Raw genomic sequence first — 15811 nt, 5'->3', positions numbered from 1 at the left:
GATGAACCATAAACCCACGAGTTTTGTAATATTATTCGTCCTCCTTGAATAATAAAGCCCTCCTTCTAGCGCCAAATGTTGTTGGAGGAATTTCGTAACAACACGAAATCGGAGGGTTGCTGGAATATTAGAGCAATTTGTGTGTAGTTGTGAGATTAGGGTTTATGAAAAAGAGGGGCTGGACTTGGGAGGTGTCTCGATTTGTCTCGTTGTATCGGATCCCTTTGCCAAGATGCCTGCGTACCAATTTATATTGGATCAAGCCTACGCAGTTCTGTGAAATTTGGGCTTATCCCTAAGAGACTTTAGGGATAAGTTTTGTTAATGTGGTAATTACCGATTTTATCTGATTTAATCTGAGCGTTGTGATATCTTCCTGATTTGAAGAATATCGTTGAGAGATATTTTCCGTTATTGATTTATTGAGATTGATTCTTTCCTCGTTTCGGAGAGAGGATAACTTGGGGCTTAAGCAATTAATTATTAGCCGTAATTAATAATTAACAAATTACGGAATTATTAAAAAGTATTTGTCATGCCAAAATGTGGCATAACAGGGACGAAGGTCCACCAGGCCCATAAGCCGAAGGCCCACGGAGAACCTCAAGCCGAGGCCCATCTTTCTCCCCGAACGTTGGAATACAGAAGGGACATAACTCCCCCTTTTCACTCCTTCCTTAATGATGAGTAACAAATGAGCATTCATGACAAAATTGGGTATAAAACCCCTTGAAAAGCAAGACAAAACATAGTCATATTCTCTCAGAAACACTCTGATTTTATTGTATTTTCTACCCACTTTACAACCAGATTCTTATTCTCACACCGGAGGTGAATCGGGGGTACAAACCCTCGCATTCTCTTCACTTTCAGGTCTAAGTCAAAGCAGTCTTCACTGAGGCCGAAGCCTGTTCATCCGTCTGAATGAATCTGGGCGTAACATTTGGCGCCGTCTATGGGAACTACGAGAGTTACAAGCTGAGATAACGAGAGCATGACAAAAATAATTCATGAGCATTCACCGCCACTTGGTTTTACTGATAAAGGACAACAATCCACCCTAGTGGACGAAGATGGAGTCATCATATTAACTCCTAAAAGGAAGTCTTGCTCCTAAAGATACGGGCAGAAAAGGCCTCGGAGAAGAGCAAGGCCAAAAGTGACCAAACAGAAAAGGATGCAGAAGCCTGTGCCAAGCGGAGAGAGGCTGATGCGCTGCGACTCAAGGCCCTGCAGCTTCAAAGGGAATAAATTGAACTGCAAGAAAAGACCCTACGTGAACTAATGTGGGCCGACGAGCATGGAAGAACGAATAAGGATAGAAGAGATCGAAGGGCACATGACGAAGAAGATGAGTCTGACTCTGATTCGCATCCTCGAAGGAAGAGAACGAAACAACCCTTCTCATATGACTCGGACGAGGAGCCTGACGTCTCCCGCCTCAGGCTCACTCGCCTAGAAAAGGCCTTGTTCGGCGATAGGAGGGCCGATAGGGAGCCGGTCGTGACCCAAGAAATTGAACAGCGGGAAGGAAGACCCTGAGGACCACTGCGAAAAGTAATAGCTGCTAATGATCGGGATGGGTCATAATGATATCATGCTGTGCAAAATGTTCAAGACCTATCTGAAGGGGTCAGCTTCGATGTGGTACAAATCCCTTAAGTCTAGGTCTATTGGATCTTACGAGCAACTAAAAAGGAAGTTTCTGAAGTACTACTCTCACTTGTGCCGAAAGGCGAAGGACACGGAAGCCCTGGTCCACTGCAGACAGAGGGCGAATGAGGAGTTGGGGGATTATCTCGCTCTGTTTAAGGAGGAAGCTGGAATGGTTACTAACCTGGACAAGGTCAAAGAAATGGGCTTCTTGACGGCGGGGCTGGACCCCTATAAAGGTAAAAAGCTTCGTTCATATCTTTATGATTTTCCCCCTAGATCCCTGAATGATATATATGTGCGGGGCGAGAACATTCGCCGAAAAATGGAGAGTATTGGGGGGTATAAGGATTCTCGAAGGGATGACCGATCAAAGCGAGCTAACAAATACGAAGGCTCAAGATCAGGCTCTGACCGAAGGGAAGATAGGAAAGAAGGAAGAAAAGAGACGGATCGAGGGGCCGAACGGCGACGAGATAGAGATTCGGCCGTGTTCACCCCTTTGAATGCGGCGATCTCCAAGATTCTCCATGAAATCAAGGGCAATCCCGGATTCATTCGTCCAACAAAAATGAAGGTCCCAAACCATAAGAAGAACCCCGACAAATACTGCGACTACCACAAGGACAAGGGGCATAATACCGATGAGTGCTATCTCCTCAAAAGGCTCATTGAGCATATGATCAAAGATGGCGAACTTAATCAGTTCGTCCGAGATCTGAGAGACAGACTTGGTCCAAAGGAGAATCAGGAGGAGGAGGCAGAGGCCGAGGAGCCAGAACGAAGGGATAGGATAAGGGGCGAAGTAAAAACCATATCTAGGGGTAATATCCTAGGCAAGGATAGCAAGACAACCAAGAAAAAATACGCCCGACAAGTGTACAATATCTATCAGTTCGGTCAGGCGAAGCCCCACATGCCCATGACTTTCAGCACTGAAGACTACGAGGATGTCATTCTCCCACACGAGGACCCTCTATTTATAAATCCTATCATTGGGTAGAATAAAATATGGAAGGTAATGGTGGATACCGGGAGTTCGGCCAACATACTGTTCCACAAAACCTACTACAAGATGAATTTGGCCGTAGAACAGTTAGAGCCCTGCAATGAGGCTCCCCTTTTACGCCATTGGAGGACATCCCATTCAGTTTGAGGGAACAATCACGCTCCCTGTCCTCCTGGGCAAATTGCCATATATTTTTGAGAAGCCGGTGAAATTCTATGTGGTTCGAATTGAGAGCCCATATAATGCCATATTCGCAAGACCTTTCCTGTCGACCTTTGAAGTGGAGGAGTCTATACCCCATCTTAAGCTCAAGTTTCCAACCGAAAAAGGGGTAGGAGAAATGAGGGGCGATCAAAAAACTGCTAGAATCATAATGCTTGAGGACTTGGAGAAGGATCGGGAATACGGAGGGCCGGACGAAACCAGAAAAAGAAAGCGGGCCGAAGCCGAGCCCAGTGGAAGCCATGAAACATTGAATATTGAGTTGGAAAAGTTAGAAAAATGGTTCGGATTGGGAAAAGCATGGGGGCCGATCTAAAGGAAAAGGTAGTAGTTGTCATTCTGTAATACCATGATGTGTTCGCCAGGGGGCCAGAGTACATGCTCGGTTTGGATCCCAAGACGGCTAAGCACTGTATTAATGTACAGCCTGAGGCCAAATCGGTGAAGCAGAAGAAGAGGACATTTGCAGTCGAACGATAGAAGGTTATAGAAGCCGAAGTAGAAAAACTGTTGGAAGCCAAGTTCATTGAGGAAATTGAATATCTCGACTAGCTAGCCAATGTGGTGGTTGTCAAGAAGTCAAATGGGAAGTGGAGGATGTGCGTGGATTATACGGACTTCAATAAAGTATGTCCGAAGGACCACTACCCCTTGCCTAGCATCGACCAGCTGATAGACGCTATGGCAGGATACGAGGTACTTAGTTTTTTGGATGCTTTTTGTGGCTATCATCTAATTGCTATGAATGACAAGGATGTGCCCAAGACAGCGTTCATAACTCCGAAGGGGACTTATGCTTATATTAAAATGCCCTTCAAACTGAAGAACGCTGGAACCACATTCCAGCGAATGGTAAACAAGGTCTTTAAAGAGCAGATTGGTCAGAACATGGAAGCATATATGGATGACATGATTGTAAAGTCATTATTCCAAGATCATGTCGAAGACTTGAAAGAGTGCTTTGAGACGCTCCGGAGAAACAACATGAGGATCAATCCAAATAAATGTACCTTCGGAGTCTCTAGTGGTAAGTTCCTTGGCTATCTGATCAGCGCTCGGGGGATAGAGGCGAACCCTGAAAAAATCGAAGCAATTATTAATATGAAAGCCCCTAAATGCATCAGAGATATCCAGAAGCTGACTGGCCGACTTGCCGCCCTTCGGCGTCTCATCTCCAGATCAGCCGAAAAGGCACTCCCCTTCTTCGCCGTACTTAAGGGATCAGAGAATTTTGAGTGGGGACACGAGTGTCAAAGGGCGTTCGAAGAAGTGGAAGAATACCTAACTAAGGCACCACTCTTAATGAGGCCTGACCCGAAGGAAACTCTCCAGCTTTACTTGGTTGTGTCCGACAGAACCTTAGGGGCGGTGCTTGTGAAAAATTATGAAGGCAATCAACACACTGTGTTCTACGTGTCCCACGTCCTCAAGGATGCAGAGACGAGGTACCCCAATGCCGAAAAATTTGCATATGGGTTGGTTATGGCCTCCCGAAAATTACGACATTACTTCCAAATCCGAACGATTCAAGTCGTCACCAGTCAACCCGTGAAGAAGATTTTAACAAGGCCCGAAGCCTCGGGAAGAGTAGTGGCCTGGTCCATCGAAATTGGGGAGTTTGATCTTGAGTATGTCCCCAGAACGGCGATCAAGGCCCAAGCTCTGGCTAACTTTGTGGTTGAGTGCACATTCTCGGGGCCGAAGGATCTCACGCTCGGCAAACAGCTCATTCGGACTCCAGGAAAATGGAAACTCTTTGTAGATGGATCGGTAGCTGGGAAAAAGTGTGGGGCTGGCTTAATACTCTCCAGCCCCGAAGGGTTTGAGATATGCTAGGCTATAAGATTCGACTTTCCTCTGACGAACAATGAAGCAGAGTACGAAGCACTCCTCGCAGGGATGGAGCTGGCCCGAAGTCTTGAGGTGAAGCACCTAAGGGCCTTCAGCGACTCTATGCTGGTTGTAAAGCACTTCTCTAGAGAATATGAGCAGAGAGACCCCCGGACGAAAGCTTACGTCACCAAGGTAAAAGATGCTTCTCTGTCATTTAAAAATTTTGAGCTAAGTCAAATTGGCAGGGAGAATAATGGACGGGCAGACGCCCTTTCTAAGCTAGCTTCGGTAGAGACACAGAACCTAACTGGTTCCATCTATCTCACCAAAGCCAAGACGCCTTCGATCTAGAAGAAAGAATGTCTAGAGATTCGCCATGGGAACGATTGGATGACTCCCCTAAGGAATTTCTGGAAAAAGGTATCCTACCTCAGGACCGAAAGGAGGTGCTAAAGATAAAGTACAGAGCATCGAGCTACACTATCATCAATGGGAGGATGTATCGTCGGTCAGTCAGTCAGCCCCTCCTGAGATGCCTAAACACCGAAAAACAATGCCAAGCTCTTGAGGCAGTGCACGAAGGAATCTGCGGCGAGCATCTGGCCGGTTGGTCCCACGCCTTCAAAATCCTTCGCCAGGGATTCTTTTGGCCAACCCTGAAGGCCGATGCCAGCGAGTATGCCAAGAAGTGTGTACAGTGCCAATTGTTCGCCAATGTCCCGAGGCAGCCCCCAGAAGAAATGACTTTCATTCTAAGTCTCATTCGGTTTGTCGTGTGGGCCATGGACATAGTTGGAATTCTCCTAACTAGCACGAAGCAAGCCAAGTACTGCATAATTTCCATTGATTACATGACCAAGTGGGTCGAAGCCCGACCTTTGTCGACCATAACCGAAGAAGCAGCAAAAAAGTTCTTCCTAGAAAAGATTATTCTCCGATTCGGAATTCTGAAGACTTGCATCTCGGATAATGGGACTCAATTTATTGGAAACAAGTTTCGCAAGTTCCTGCACCACTTCGGAATTGAGCAAAGATTTAGCTCAGTCACCTATCTGCAAGGGAATGGGATAATCGAAGCAGAAAATAAAGTAATCTTTCGAGGGATAAAGAAGAAGCTGGGCGAAGCTAAAGGAATATGGTCAGAAGAACTCCCTTGGATTTTGTGGGCCTATCGAACGACCCCTAGGACTTCAACAGGGGAAACTCCTTTCAGAATAGCCTATGGAACCGAAGCCCTGGTCCCAGTTGAAGTAGGACTGGAATCGTACCGAACTGAGGTCTACAATATAGAAAGTAACAGCTTTGGGCTAAGGGCGAACGTGGACTTACTGGAAGAAGAAAGGGAAGCTGCCCACCAAAGAAATATGAAATAATTACTGCAAGCAGCCCATCATTATGACTCCAACATTAAGAAAAGGTCGTTCGGAGTAGGAGACCTAGTCCTGAGGGAGCTGGCTGCTTCTATGCCGACCAAACAAGGAAAACTTCAGCCTAAATGGGAAGGGCCTTACAAGGTGACCGAGGTCGGTCGCCCAGGAACATACAAGCTTGAAACACTATCAGGCGAAGCGATTAAAAACACCTGGCATGCCAGTCGCATTCGAAAGTTTTATCAGTAAGAAATTTCTTTTCAAGTCAAATTTGTACTTGAAGTTTATATGAAAAGTGTAAGCAGTTCAATCATAAATAAATATGCACTTTCTGTCACATTTCTTTATTTACCAAATGTACGGCCGCAGGAGTATTATCTAGGGGCAATCCCGAAGATGATAAACTCTCCGGACGCCATATATGTTCGACTTATGAACGAAGCACGTATTGTTAAGAACCTAGGGGAAATCCCGTGCAAATCAAATATCCTTCACTCCACCACTATTATTTAAGTTGTAATAAACACACGGTAATGACGAATGAAGAATCTTTAGGGACAATCCTGAGATAAGGCCTTCTCCTTCGTCCTTCCCTTATTGTTGTGATATCAAAGGAGACCGAAGAAAACCCTGTCTAGGGGCAATCCCAAAAAAGACAGGACCCTTCAGCCTCAATCATGCATATTTTAAAAACATATACAGAACGATGACGACCTAGTCTAGGGGCAATCCCAAAGAAGATCAGCCTCTCCTCTGTATTGACCGAATGAACAACGTCATGCTAGTCAACGGGCAATCACAAAATGATTAACATCCATATTCCTTCGTCTGACAGAAGCCTTTCAAAGTATTAACAGCCCGAAGTCACCTTCGGCCTTTAACACTCAGGTCCGTAAGGGATAGTAAGGCATTAAAATTTTTAAGGCGAATGAGCCAAAGATATAATTCGTTTTATTAAAATTGTTAAGGCAAATAAAGCAAAAGATACAATTCGTCTTATTAAAAATCGTTAAAATTGTTAAGGCGAATGAGCCGAAGATACAATTCATTTTATTAAAATTGTTAAGGCAAATAAAGCCGAAGATACAATTCGTCTTATTAAAATTGTTAAGGCGAATGAGCCGAAGATACAATTCATCTTATTAAAAATCGTTAAAATTGTTAAGGCGAATGAGCCGAAGATACAATTCGTTTTATTAAAATTGTTAAGGAAAATAAAGTCGAAGATACAATTCATCTTATTAAAAATCGTTATGAAAAATTAATAAGGCCGAATACATGGTTAAAATAAAAGAAACAATGCTGACAAAAGGCGAAAGATGCATTAAAATATAAAAGCCCGAAGGCTAGTTAAATTACAAAAGCTCGAAGGCAGGAGTACCAATTACAAAAAATGAAATTACAAAGAAGATGAACGAAGAAAGCCGCTGTAAAAGTTGGGTATGACCATGGAAACACCAACGGAAAACTTCGCCAAAAGATCATCTTCAGTCATATCAAGCACCTCAGTGTCAGAGGCTTAGGCTTGGGGATCTTCATCCGAGAGCTCTTTATCTTCGCCGGAGGAGACAATAGGGACTTCAACCGCTGGTCGGCCGATAGGATCCTCCAGGCTGTCATCCAGCAGCTACTTATAATCCCAGTTAAGTCCATGAGCCTTCTCCAGGACATAGTCAGCGTCGAACTGGAAGCAACGCTCTTCCGTCAGGTCAGCTATTTCTGCTTCTTCAGAAGCTCCTTGCGGGAATTCTTCAGTTGGATGTTCCGGTGGGAGATCCTCAGGTTCTCCTTCTCAAGGTCCTCTTCTAGCTTGGCCTTGTCACCCTTCAGCACGGTGGCCTGACCTTCCAGCACCTCATTCTGGGTTTGCACCCTCTTGAGTTCCTCCTCGGCCGACGTGGCCCTCCTCTCCAGCTCCTTCACCTCGGTCAGCCGAGTCTCTATGTCCCGAACTTTGTCCTCCACGACCGTAGCCCAAGGAGCCTCCTACAAAAAAGACAAAGGCAAAAGCGTTAAACGAGGAAAGAGAAAGGTACCGAATGATAAAGATGAACCAAATTAGAAACAAAATTAAAAACATACCAGGGACAAAAAGCACAGAAGCTCAATACAAGCCTCGATCGGAGAAGCCGAAGCAAAGGTCAGCAGATCGGCCGGGAGATGAAGACCGTGGCACAAGTCCGAAGCCACCTCCTTCGTGGACTGCCTCGCCGGGTAGACAGTGTGTTCGGACATCAGCACACCCCATCTGGGGAGATAAGACTGAGCGACCCCCTCCCGGCTACGGGTCCTCTTAGAGGGGTTCCCTTCCCTCACAATCTCCGGCTCATCCTCCTCGGAAGTAGCCGGGGCCTGACGAAGCGGCGAGACCCTCTCAGCCTCGGGCCTCTCCTCCATCTGCTCCGAAGGATTCGGTGTGGCCCTTTCTTCAGCAGCCTTTTTCTTCACCGCCTCCTCTGCGGCCCTCTTCTCGGCCGCTCTGGCCTTCTTCCTTTCAATTAGGGCCTCTCTGGAAGACATTGAAATAAAAACAAGGCAGAATACCTCAGACAATAAAGAAGACAGAATGAAAAAAAACATGAGCGAATGAAAGAAAGACTAAAATAATAAAAGCAAACTATGATAGACGTAGGAGAAGTTTGTTACCTCCATCCCCACAAACTTAGCAGCCAGCCCCTGTCCCGAAATTCTTCGGGACCCAGCTTGCTCACACGGATATCTACCAGGGCCGCGTAGTCCTCCTTCTCCCTCTCTGTTAAACTCGGGGCGAGGAGTAGCGAAGGATTCACATCCCGCCAGACGGACATTGGGGCCAACCTCCGCCCACTCACGAAACACCAGTGAGTGTGGGTGTTCTTGTTGCTAAAGTTAGTGGCCGTCCAATCTGCCCGGCCAGCACGACGAGCGATGGTGTAAAAACCCGGGCTCTTCGGGTTCCTTCTGAAGTCATAATGCCACCAGAATAGCCTTGGAATGAGAGTGACTCCTGCATGGAGGCACCTATTCTGGAAGCAGTTAATATGGATGAACCCATTGGGGTCCATCTGCCCCATGTCAATCCCTATTTGTTTGAAGAGATGCTTCACTATCTTCAGTGTCGGCACTCGGAAGCCGCATTTGAAAGCCGCCTCTGAAATTCCGATAGGATAGTCGTCGTACCCCTTCGGCAGTCCAGGCGTATCGTAAATCCGTTCGTTCTCCTTGGGGGCGTAGAGCCAGAAGAAGTTCTGAGGGACAAAGAAATCAGAATACATCTGAATTATCCTCTCCTTCGACAGCTCCAATCGGTTGTTTGCCGCCGGATAGTTCGCCACAGATCCGAAGAGATCCCGACCCGTTCTCTCAGGGTGAATAAAAGATGTTCCCGCCAAAATGCCCGACCTTGGGTCCCAAGTCTCTGGAGGGCGATTCGCTCGATCCATGTCCCTGTATTCGGAAACAGAGAGACATTAGTCCATGTACTCAGGACAAGATAAAAGAAAAATGAAAAAGGATAAATGGCCGAGTACATGTCCTAGAACCGAGCAAACAGAAAAAGAATATGGAGTCAGCACCCGAAGGATGTCCCAAAAGGCAAGTTTCCCGAAGGAAGTCCTTACCCCCAGAAACCCTTCGCCTGCCATCTTTAAACTCCAAACCGCCTCTTCCCCCTGGGTTGGCTCCCGAAGGACGTTCTTAGGCCAAGAACCCCCCGAAGAGAGTTCTTGGCCACAAAACGCCTCGCATGCCATCTTTAAACCCATGGGAGGCCCCAGAAATTAACAAAACCCAGAAAATCCTATTGCTTACCCAGGAATACCCCATAAACCAAAAGACCCCAAACACAACAATAATATACACTTAAAAGCCCATAAAAAAAAAATTAACCACTGGACTCGCATGCAAAACCCGTAAAAACCCAAACACTTGCATGGAAATGTAAGGAACACTGAGAAACGAAAGGGGACTTACTAATTTGAAGATGCTCCTGGATTGAAATGGGGTGATCTGGAAAAGTTGAGTTGCAGTTGCTCGTGACTTGTGAACTTGACGACAATTGTTGTTGTGGAGAGAAATTGAAAGTGATAAAAAGAAAAAGAAATGCACAATGGCTCTTATATAGGCGCCTAAAATGATTTTAAAAGGGCGACGTTTGGAGGGTTTTAAAACGGACGTCCCAGATTAAAACGGTTGAGATTCAATGGCTGAGATTGAGCCATAAAACGACGTGCCGACAGCTGTCACTTTAATGCACCACAAGTTCCCACAAGCTTGCCACGTGTATGAACGAAGATCGAGGTGAAACTGAAGCAGTCGCCCTAGGGTTTCTTCGCCCCAATATGGGCCAGAATTAATGTCCATCGGCCCGCCTGAAAGCCCAGCCAAAGGACAGGGACATGTTGGCTATGAGCCCAATAAGGCCCACTGAACGAAGGCCCATTGGACGATTGAGCTATTAGGCCGAAGGTCCACCAGGCCCATAAGCCGAAGGCCCACGGAGAACCTCAAGCCGAGGCCCATCTTTCTCCCCAAACGTTGGAATACATAAGGGACATAACACCCCCTTTTCACTCCCTCCTTAATGATGATTAACGGATGAGCATTTATGACAAAATTTGGTATATGTTAGATATATTTGTGATGTCATGTCTAATATGATTTGTGTTTAGTTTTCGGATCTTACTTAACAGGATAAATCAGTACTTAACTGGAAATCAGTACTTATACTGAAGTCAGGACTTAAGATGTCAGAACTTAAGTTGTCAGAACTTAAGTTATCAGGAGATATTTATTAGGAGATAATATCAGGACTTAAGGAGACGTTCAGATAAGGAAGGAGGCTGATTGAAAGGAAAGGAGATCAAGACAAACATAAGAAGAGATATGCATGGAGAAGAATTCTATGAGGAATAGAATACTTGGAAGAAAAGATAAGTGATTGATATATATTAGGAAGCAGAATTATATTCGATATCAATTAGAAGATTATCGTGTAACTGTGTAGTATATAAACACAGACATAGGGTTTACACTATAAGTGTTATCATAACCGAGTTTATTATTTATTGTAACCCTAGCAGCTCTCGTGATAATTTGTTCATCACTGAGAGAGAACAGTTCTTTGTAACAGAGTTTATTGTGTTGTATAAAATCTGTGTTTTATTACTTGAGTTCTTATATTCTATTTGATTGTAATAAACACTGTATTCAACCCCCTTCTACAGTGTGTGTGACCTAACAATTGGTATCAGAGCAATCTGTTAACATACATACAGTAAAGATCCCAAAACAATCATGTATGAAGAAGTAAAAACTCCAACCAAGCCACCCAAAACTGAAGAAACTCCAAAGACTCAAATCCATAATCGATATGAGACTATTAGGGTTCCCATACTCAAACCCTCTGAGTATCCCATATGGAAGGTGAGGATGTCTATGTTTCTGGAAGCTACAGATCCAGAATACCTTGATAGAATTAATGAAGGACCACATAAGCCAACCAAGTTCTCTGTTATAGTTGCAGATCAGCCAGCACAGACTGTACCAAAGGAGAAAAGTGAATATACAGCTGAAGATATCTCATATATTGCAAAGGATGCAAAGGTAAGATATTTAATACACAGTACCATTGATAATGTAATGTCAAACAGGGTAAGTAACTGCAAGACTGAAAAGGAGATATGGGATGCCTTGGAGACAAGATGCCAGGGAACTGATTCAATTAAGAAGAACAGGAGGACTATACCCACTCAAGAGTATGAGCACTTTGACTCAAAACCTGATGAGTCATTAACTGGTTTATATGACAGATTTGTCAAGCTCTTTAATGATCTGTCACTGGTGGATAAGGAATATGATCTTGAAGATACTAATCTCAAATTCCTTTTAGCTCTTCCTGAAAGTTGGGATTTGAAGGCCACAACTATAAGAGACAACTATGCTCTTGATGAAACTACTCTTGATGAAATTTATGGTATGCTCAAGACTCATGAAATTGAGATGGATCAAAGAAGCAAGAGGCATGGGAAAAAATCTAGAACAGTTGCTCTTAAGGCTGAGGAGGAATCCCCTAAAGTGGCTGTCTCAAAGAAAGGCAAAGGAAAGGCTCTCATCACAAAGTCTGATACTGAGTCATCAAGTCCTGATAGTGATGATGATTTAGAAACTGAAAGTCTATCTGAGATGGACCCTGATGAAGAGATGATGAAGCTGTGTGCTCTTATGGTGAAATGAATCACAAAGATTGCATACAGGAAATTCAGAAGGGGAAAGAAGTTTTCAAGGAAAGGTGCAAGTTCTGATAAGAAAGGTTTCAGAAAATCTGAAGGTAAAGGAGGAAAGTCTGACAGAGGAGATTACTCAAATGTCAAATGCTACAACTGTGGTGAGAAAGGCCACATATCTCCTGATTGCAAGAAAGTGAAGAGTGACAAAGGCAAGGCACTTGTCACAATGAAGAAAAGCTGGACAGATACTTCAGATTCTGAAAGTGAGGTGAACTATGCCTTGATGGCAAATGTTGATAGCAGTTCTGAAGCTGCTGAGTTAAAGGTACCTCAAACAACTTATGTTTTTCATACTGATGATATTACTGAGTTGAGAAGATATCTTAAAACCATGTTCATTAGTTATAGAGCTCAAACTTTAACATGTGAAAGATTAACTTCTGAAAATCTTGCTTATAAAAAGAGGAATGATTATTTAGAAAAAGAGTTAGTTATGTTCCATCAAACTCAGAAAGATAGAGATGATGCTTTCTATATTAGAGATGAAGTGCTTAAAATGAATGAATCTCTAAAAACTGAGTTAGAAAAGGAAAGAGAAATTATCAGGACTTGGACTAACTCTGGCAGAATAACTCGGAATTTGTTAAGTAGTGGAAATTAGAAAGAGGGATTAGGTTATGGAGATGATAAGAATGATAAAGGAACTGTAGAAATTGAGCCTATAGTTGTTAAACAAAAGCCAAAGGTAAATCCTGTTAAGTTTGTAGCTGTAAAGTCTAGTACTGATAAATCAGAAGTTAAAGAGAAATTAACTTCTGACAAACCAAAACAGGATAAGCCAACTGAAGTTAACATGGGCTTAATGACAAAGAAGCAGCTTAAGCATAAGTTGAAAGATGTTAAGAATGTAAACAAGGTAAAGCCACCTAGGAAAAATAGGAATGGAAAGGAAGGTGTGAATAAAAGCAATGATTATAAGCCTGTTCTTAATGCCCCTAGAAAGAAATGTTATAACTGTGGAAATTTTAACCATCTGGCTTCTTTTTGCAGGAAGAATAGGAACATAAACTCCTTACCTTCAAAATCAGGAGTTAAGAGTCAGTCTGTTAGATATAGGCCACAAAATCCTTGTTTTCATTGTGGTAGTTTATGGCATTCTATTTATACTTGTAAGGAATATCATAGTTTGTACTATGATTATTATCAAATAAAACCTTCTTTAAAGAAAGTTAGCATTATTCCTTCTAGTGTAAGTCCTGATGCAAAGTCTGATACTATAAATTCTGATAAGAAAAATGTTAACATAAACTATGATGTTAAATCCGCTGCAAATGTTAACAAACTTAATAAGGCCAAAGGATCCAAGCAAGTCTGGGTCCTTAAAACTAATCATTAGTGGTCTTTGTGATTGCAGGGCAACAGGAAAAACATCCTAGTTCTGGACAGTGGATGTTCAGGACATATGACTGGAAATAAAGCCCTACTATCAGACTTTGTGGAGAAAGATAGCCAGGTGTTTCTTATGGAGATGGCAACATGGGAAAAACACTGGGATATGGCAATATTAATCTTGGGAATGTCATCATTGAAAAAGTAGCTCTAGTCTCAGGACTTAAACACAATTTACTGACTGTTAGTCAAATCTGCGAAAGAGGTTATCATGTGGATTTCTTTGAAGAACACTGTGAAGTTGTAAGCAAATCTACAGGAAAAGTTGTTCTAAAAGGATACAGGCATGGTAACATTTATGAATCCAAGCTTTCAACAAGTACTGATGGTTCTGCAATCTGTCTGTTAAGTAGAACATCAATTGAAGAAAGTTGGAATTGGCACAAGAAACTCTCTCATTTAAATTTCAACAATATAAATGAACTAGTCAAGAAAGATCTTGTGAGAGGACTGTCAAAATCAGTATTTGCTCCTGATGGCCTTTGTGATTCCTGTCAAAAGGCAAAACAAAGAAAATCTTTATTCAAGAGCAAGACTGAATCTTCAATTCTTGAGCCTTATCACCTACTACATGTTGATCTATTTGGTCCAATGAATGTCATGTCTATTGTAAAGAAGAAATATGCTATGGTCATAGTGGATGAGTTTACCAGATACACATGGGTGTATTTCTTGCACACAAAAAGTGAAACTGCATCTATCTTAATTGATCATGTCAAACAACTGGATAAATTGGTCAAAGACTCTGTAAAAATCATAAGAAGTGATAATGACACTGAGTTCAAGAATTTGATTATGGAAGAGTTCTGCAAAGACCATGTAATAAAGAAGGAATTTTCTGCTCCCGGAACTCCACAGCAAAATGGAGTTGTTGAAAGAAAGAATAGAACTCTTATTGAAGCTGCACGAACTATGCTTGATGAAGTAAAGTTACCAACCTATTTTTGGGCTGAAGTACTTTCATGTATTTGGATGCAAGTGTTTTGTTCTTAAGACTCATCCTGAACAGCTATCTAAATTTGATCTAAAAGTTGATGAAGGAATTTTTGTTGGATATCCACTTTCCACAAAATCCTTCAGAGTCTATAATTTAAGAACAAGGGTTGTCATGGAATCTATCAATGTCTTTTTTGATGATAAGAAGATTACAGGACTTGAAGATTTCAATGATCATGATCAGCTGAGATTTGAGAATGAAGTTTTAAATTCTGATTCTGTAAAACCTGACAGTCTAAATCCTGATAGTCTAAATCCTGATACTGCAAACTCTGATGGGTTAAACTCTGATGTTATTGAAACTGTGGTAACTACGCCAAAGGAAAATGCACATGTACAGGGGGAGCATATTGAAGATCCAACCACATCTCAAGAAGCATCAAAACCTAGAACAGGCTCTTCAAGTTCTGATTCGTCAAGTTCTGATGGGCCAAGTTCTGATAATTCTGGAAACTCAAATTCTGATTCATCAAGTTCTGATGGGTCAAGTTTTAATAACTCTGGAAACCCAAATACTGAAGGATCCAACTTAGAGAGCATAATTTCAGGGGGAGCATCAAAAAATGTTGATGGAGACAGCATGGATCATGGGGGAGCATCCAGTTCTAGAGATAACCTTCCATATGCAAGGAAGTGGACTAAAGCACATACACCTGATTTGATTATTGGAGATCCTGAAGCATGTATTAGAACTAGAACAACAACATCAAATGAATGTCTCTATCACTCTTTTCTTTCTCAGACTGAACCAAAGAAAGTGGAAGAAGCTCTTCAAGATGCTGATTGGGTGCAAGCAATGAGGGAAGAGTTAAATGAATTTGAAAGAAATAAAGTCTGGACCCTAGTGCCAAGACCAAAGAACAGATCAGTTGTTGGTACAAAGTGGGTGTTCAGAAACAAAACTGATAGTGATGGCATAATTACAAGGAATAAAGCAAGGCTGGTTGTAAAAGGATACTCTCAACAGGAGGGAATTGATTATGATGAAACATTTGCACCAGTTGCTAGATTGGAAGCCATAAGGATATTTTTGGCTTATGCTGCTCACAAAAAGTTTACAGTCTTTCAAATGG

General features: G+C 42.8%; 1 protein-coding gene across 1 annotated transcript; it reads left to right on the top strand.

Annotated features, from left to right (window-relative positions):
* The first annotated feature begins 1579 nt into the window (after positions 1-1579).
* LOC141680494 (uncharacterized) lies at positions 1580-2656 on the top strand. Its single transcript, XM_074486703.1, has one exon. The coding sequence runs from the start codon at positions 1580-1582 to the stop codon at positions 2654-2656; it is 1077 nt and encodes a 358-aa protein (XP_074342804.1).
* The last annotated feature ends 13155 nt before the right edge of the window (positions 2657-15811 follow it).

Source organism: Apium graveolens, chromosome 8, assembly GCF_009905375.1.
Source record: "Apium graveolens cultivar Ventura chromosome 8, ASM990537v1, whole genome shotgun sequence".
NCBI classification, from domain to species: Eukaryota; Viridiplantae; Streptophyta; class Magnoliopsida; order Apiales; family Apiaceae; genus Apium; species Apium graveolens.
This window is presented reverse-complemented; position numbering and strand designations above follow the sequence as displayed.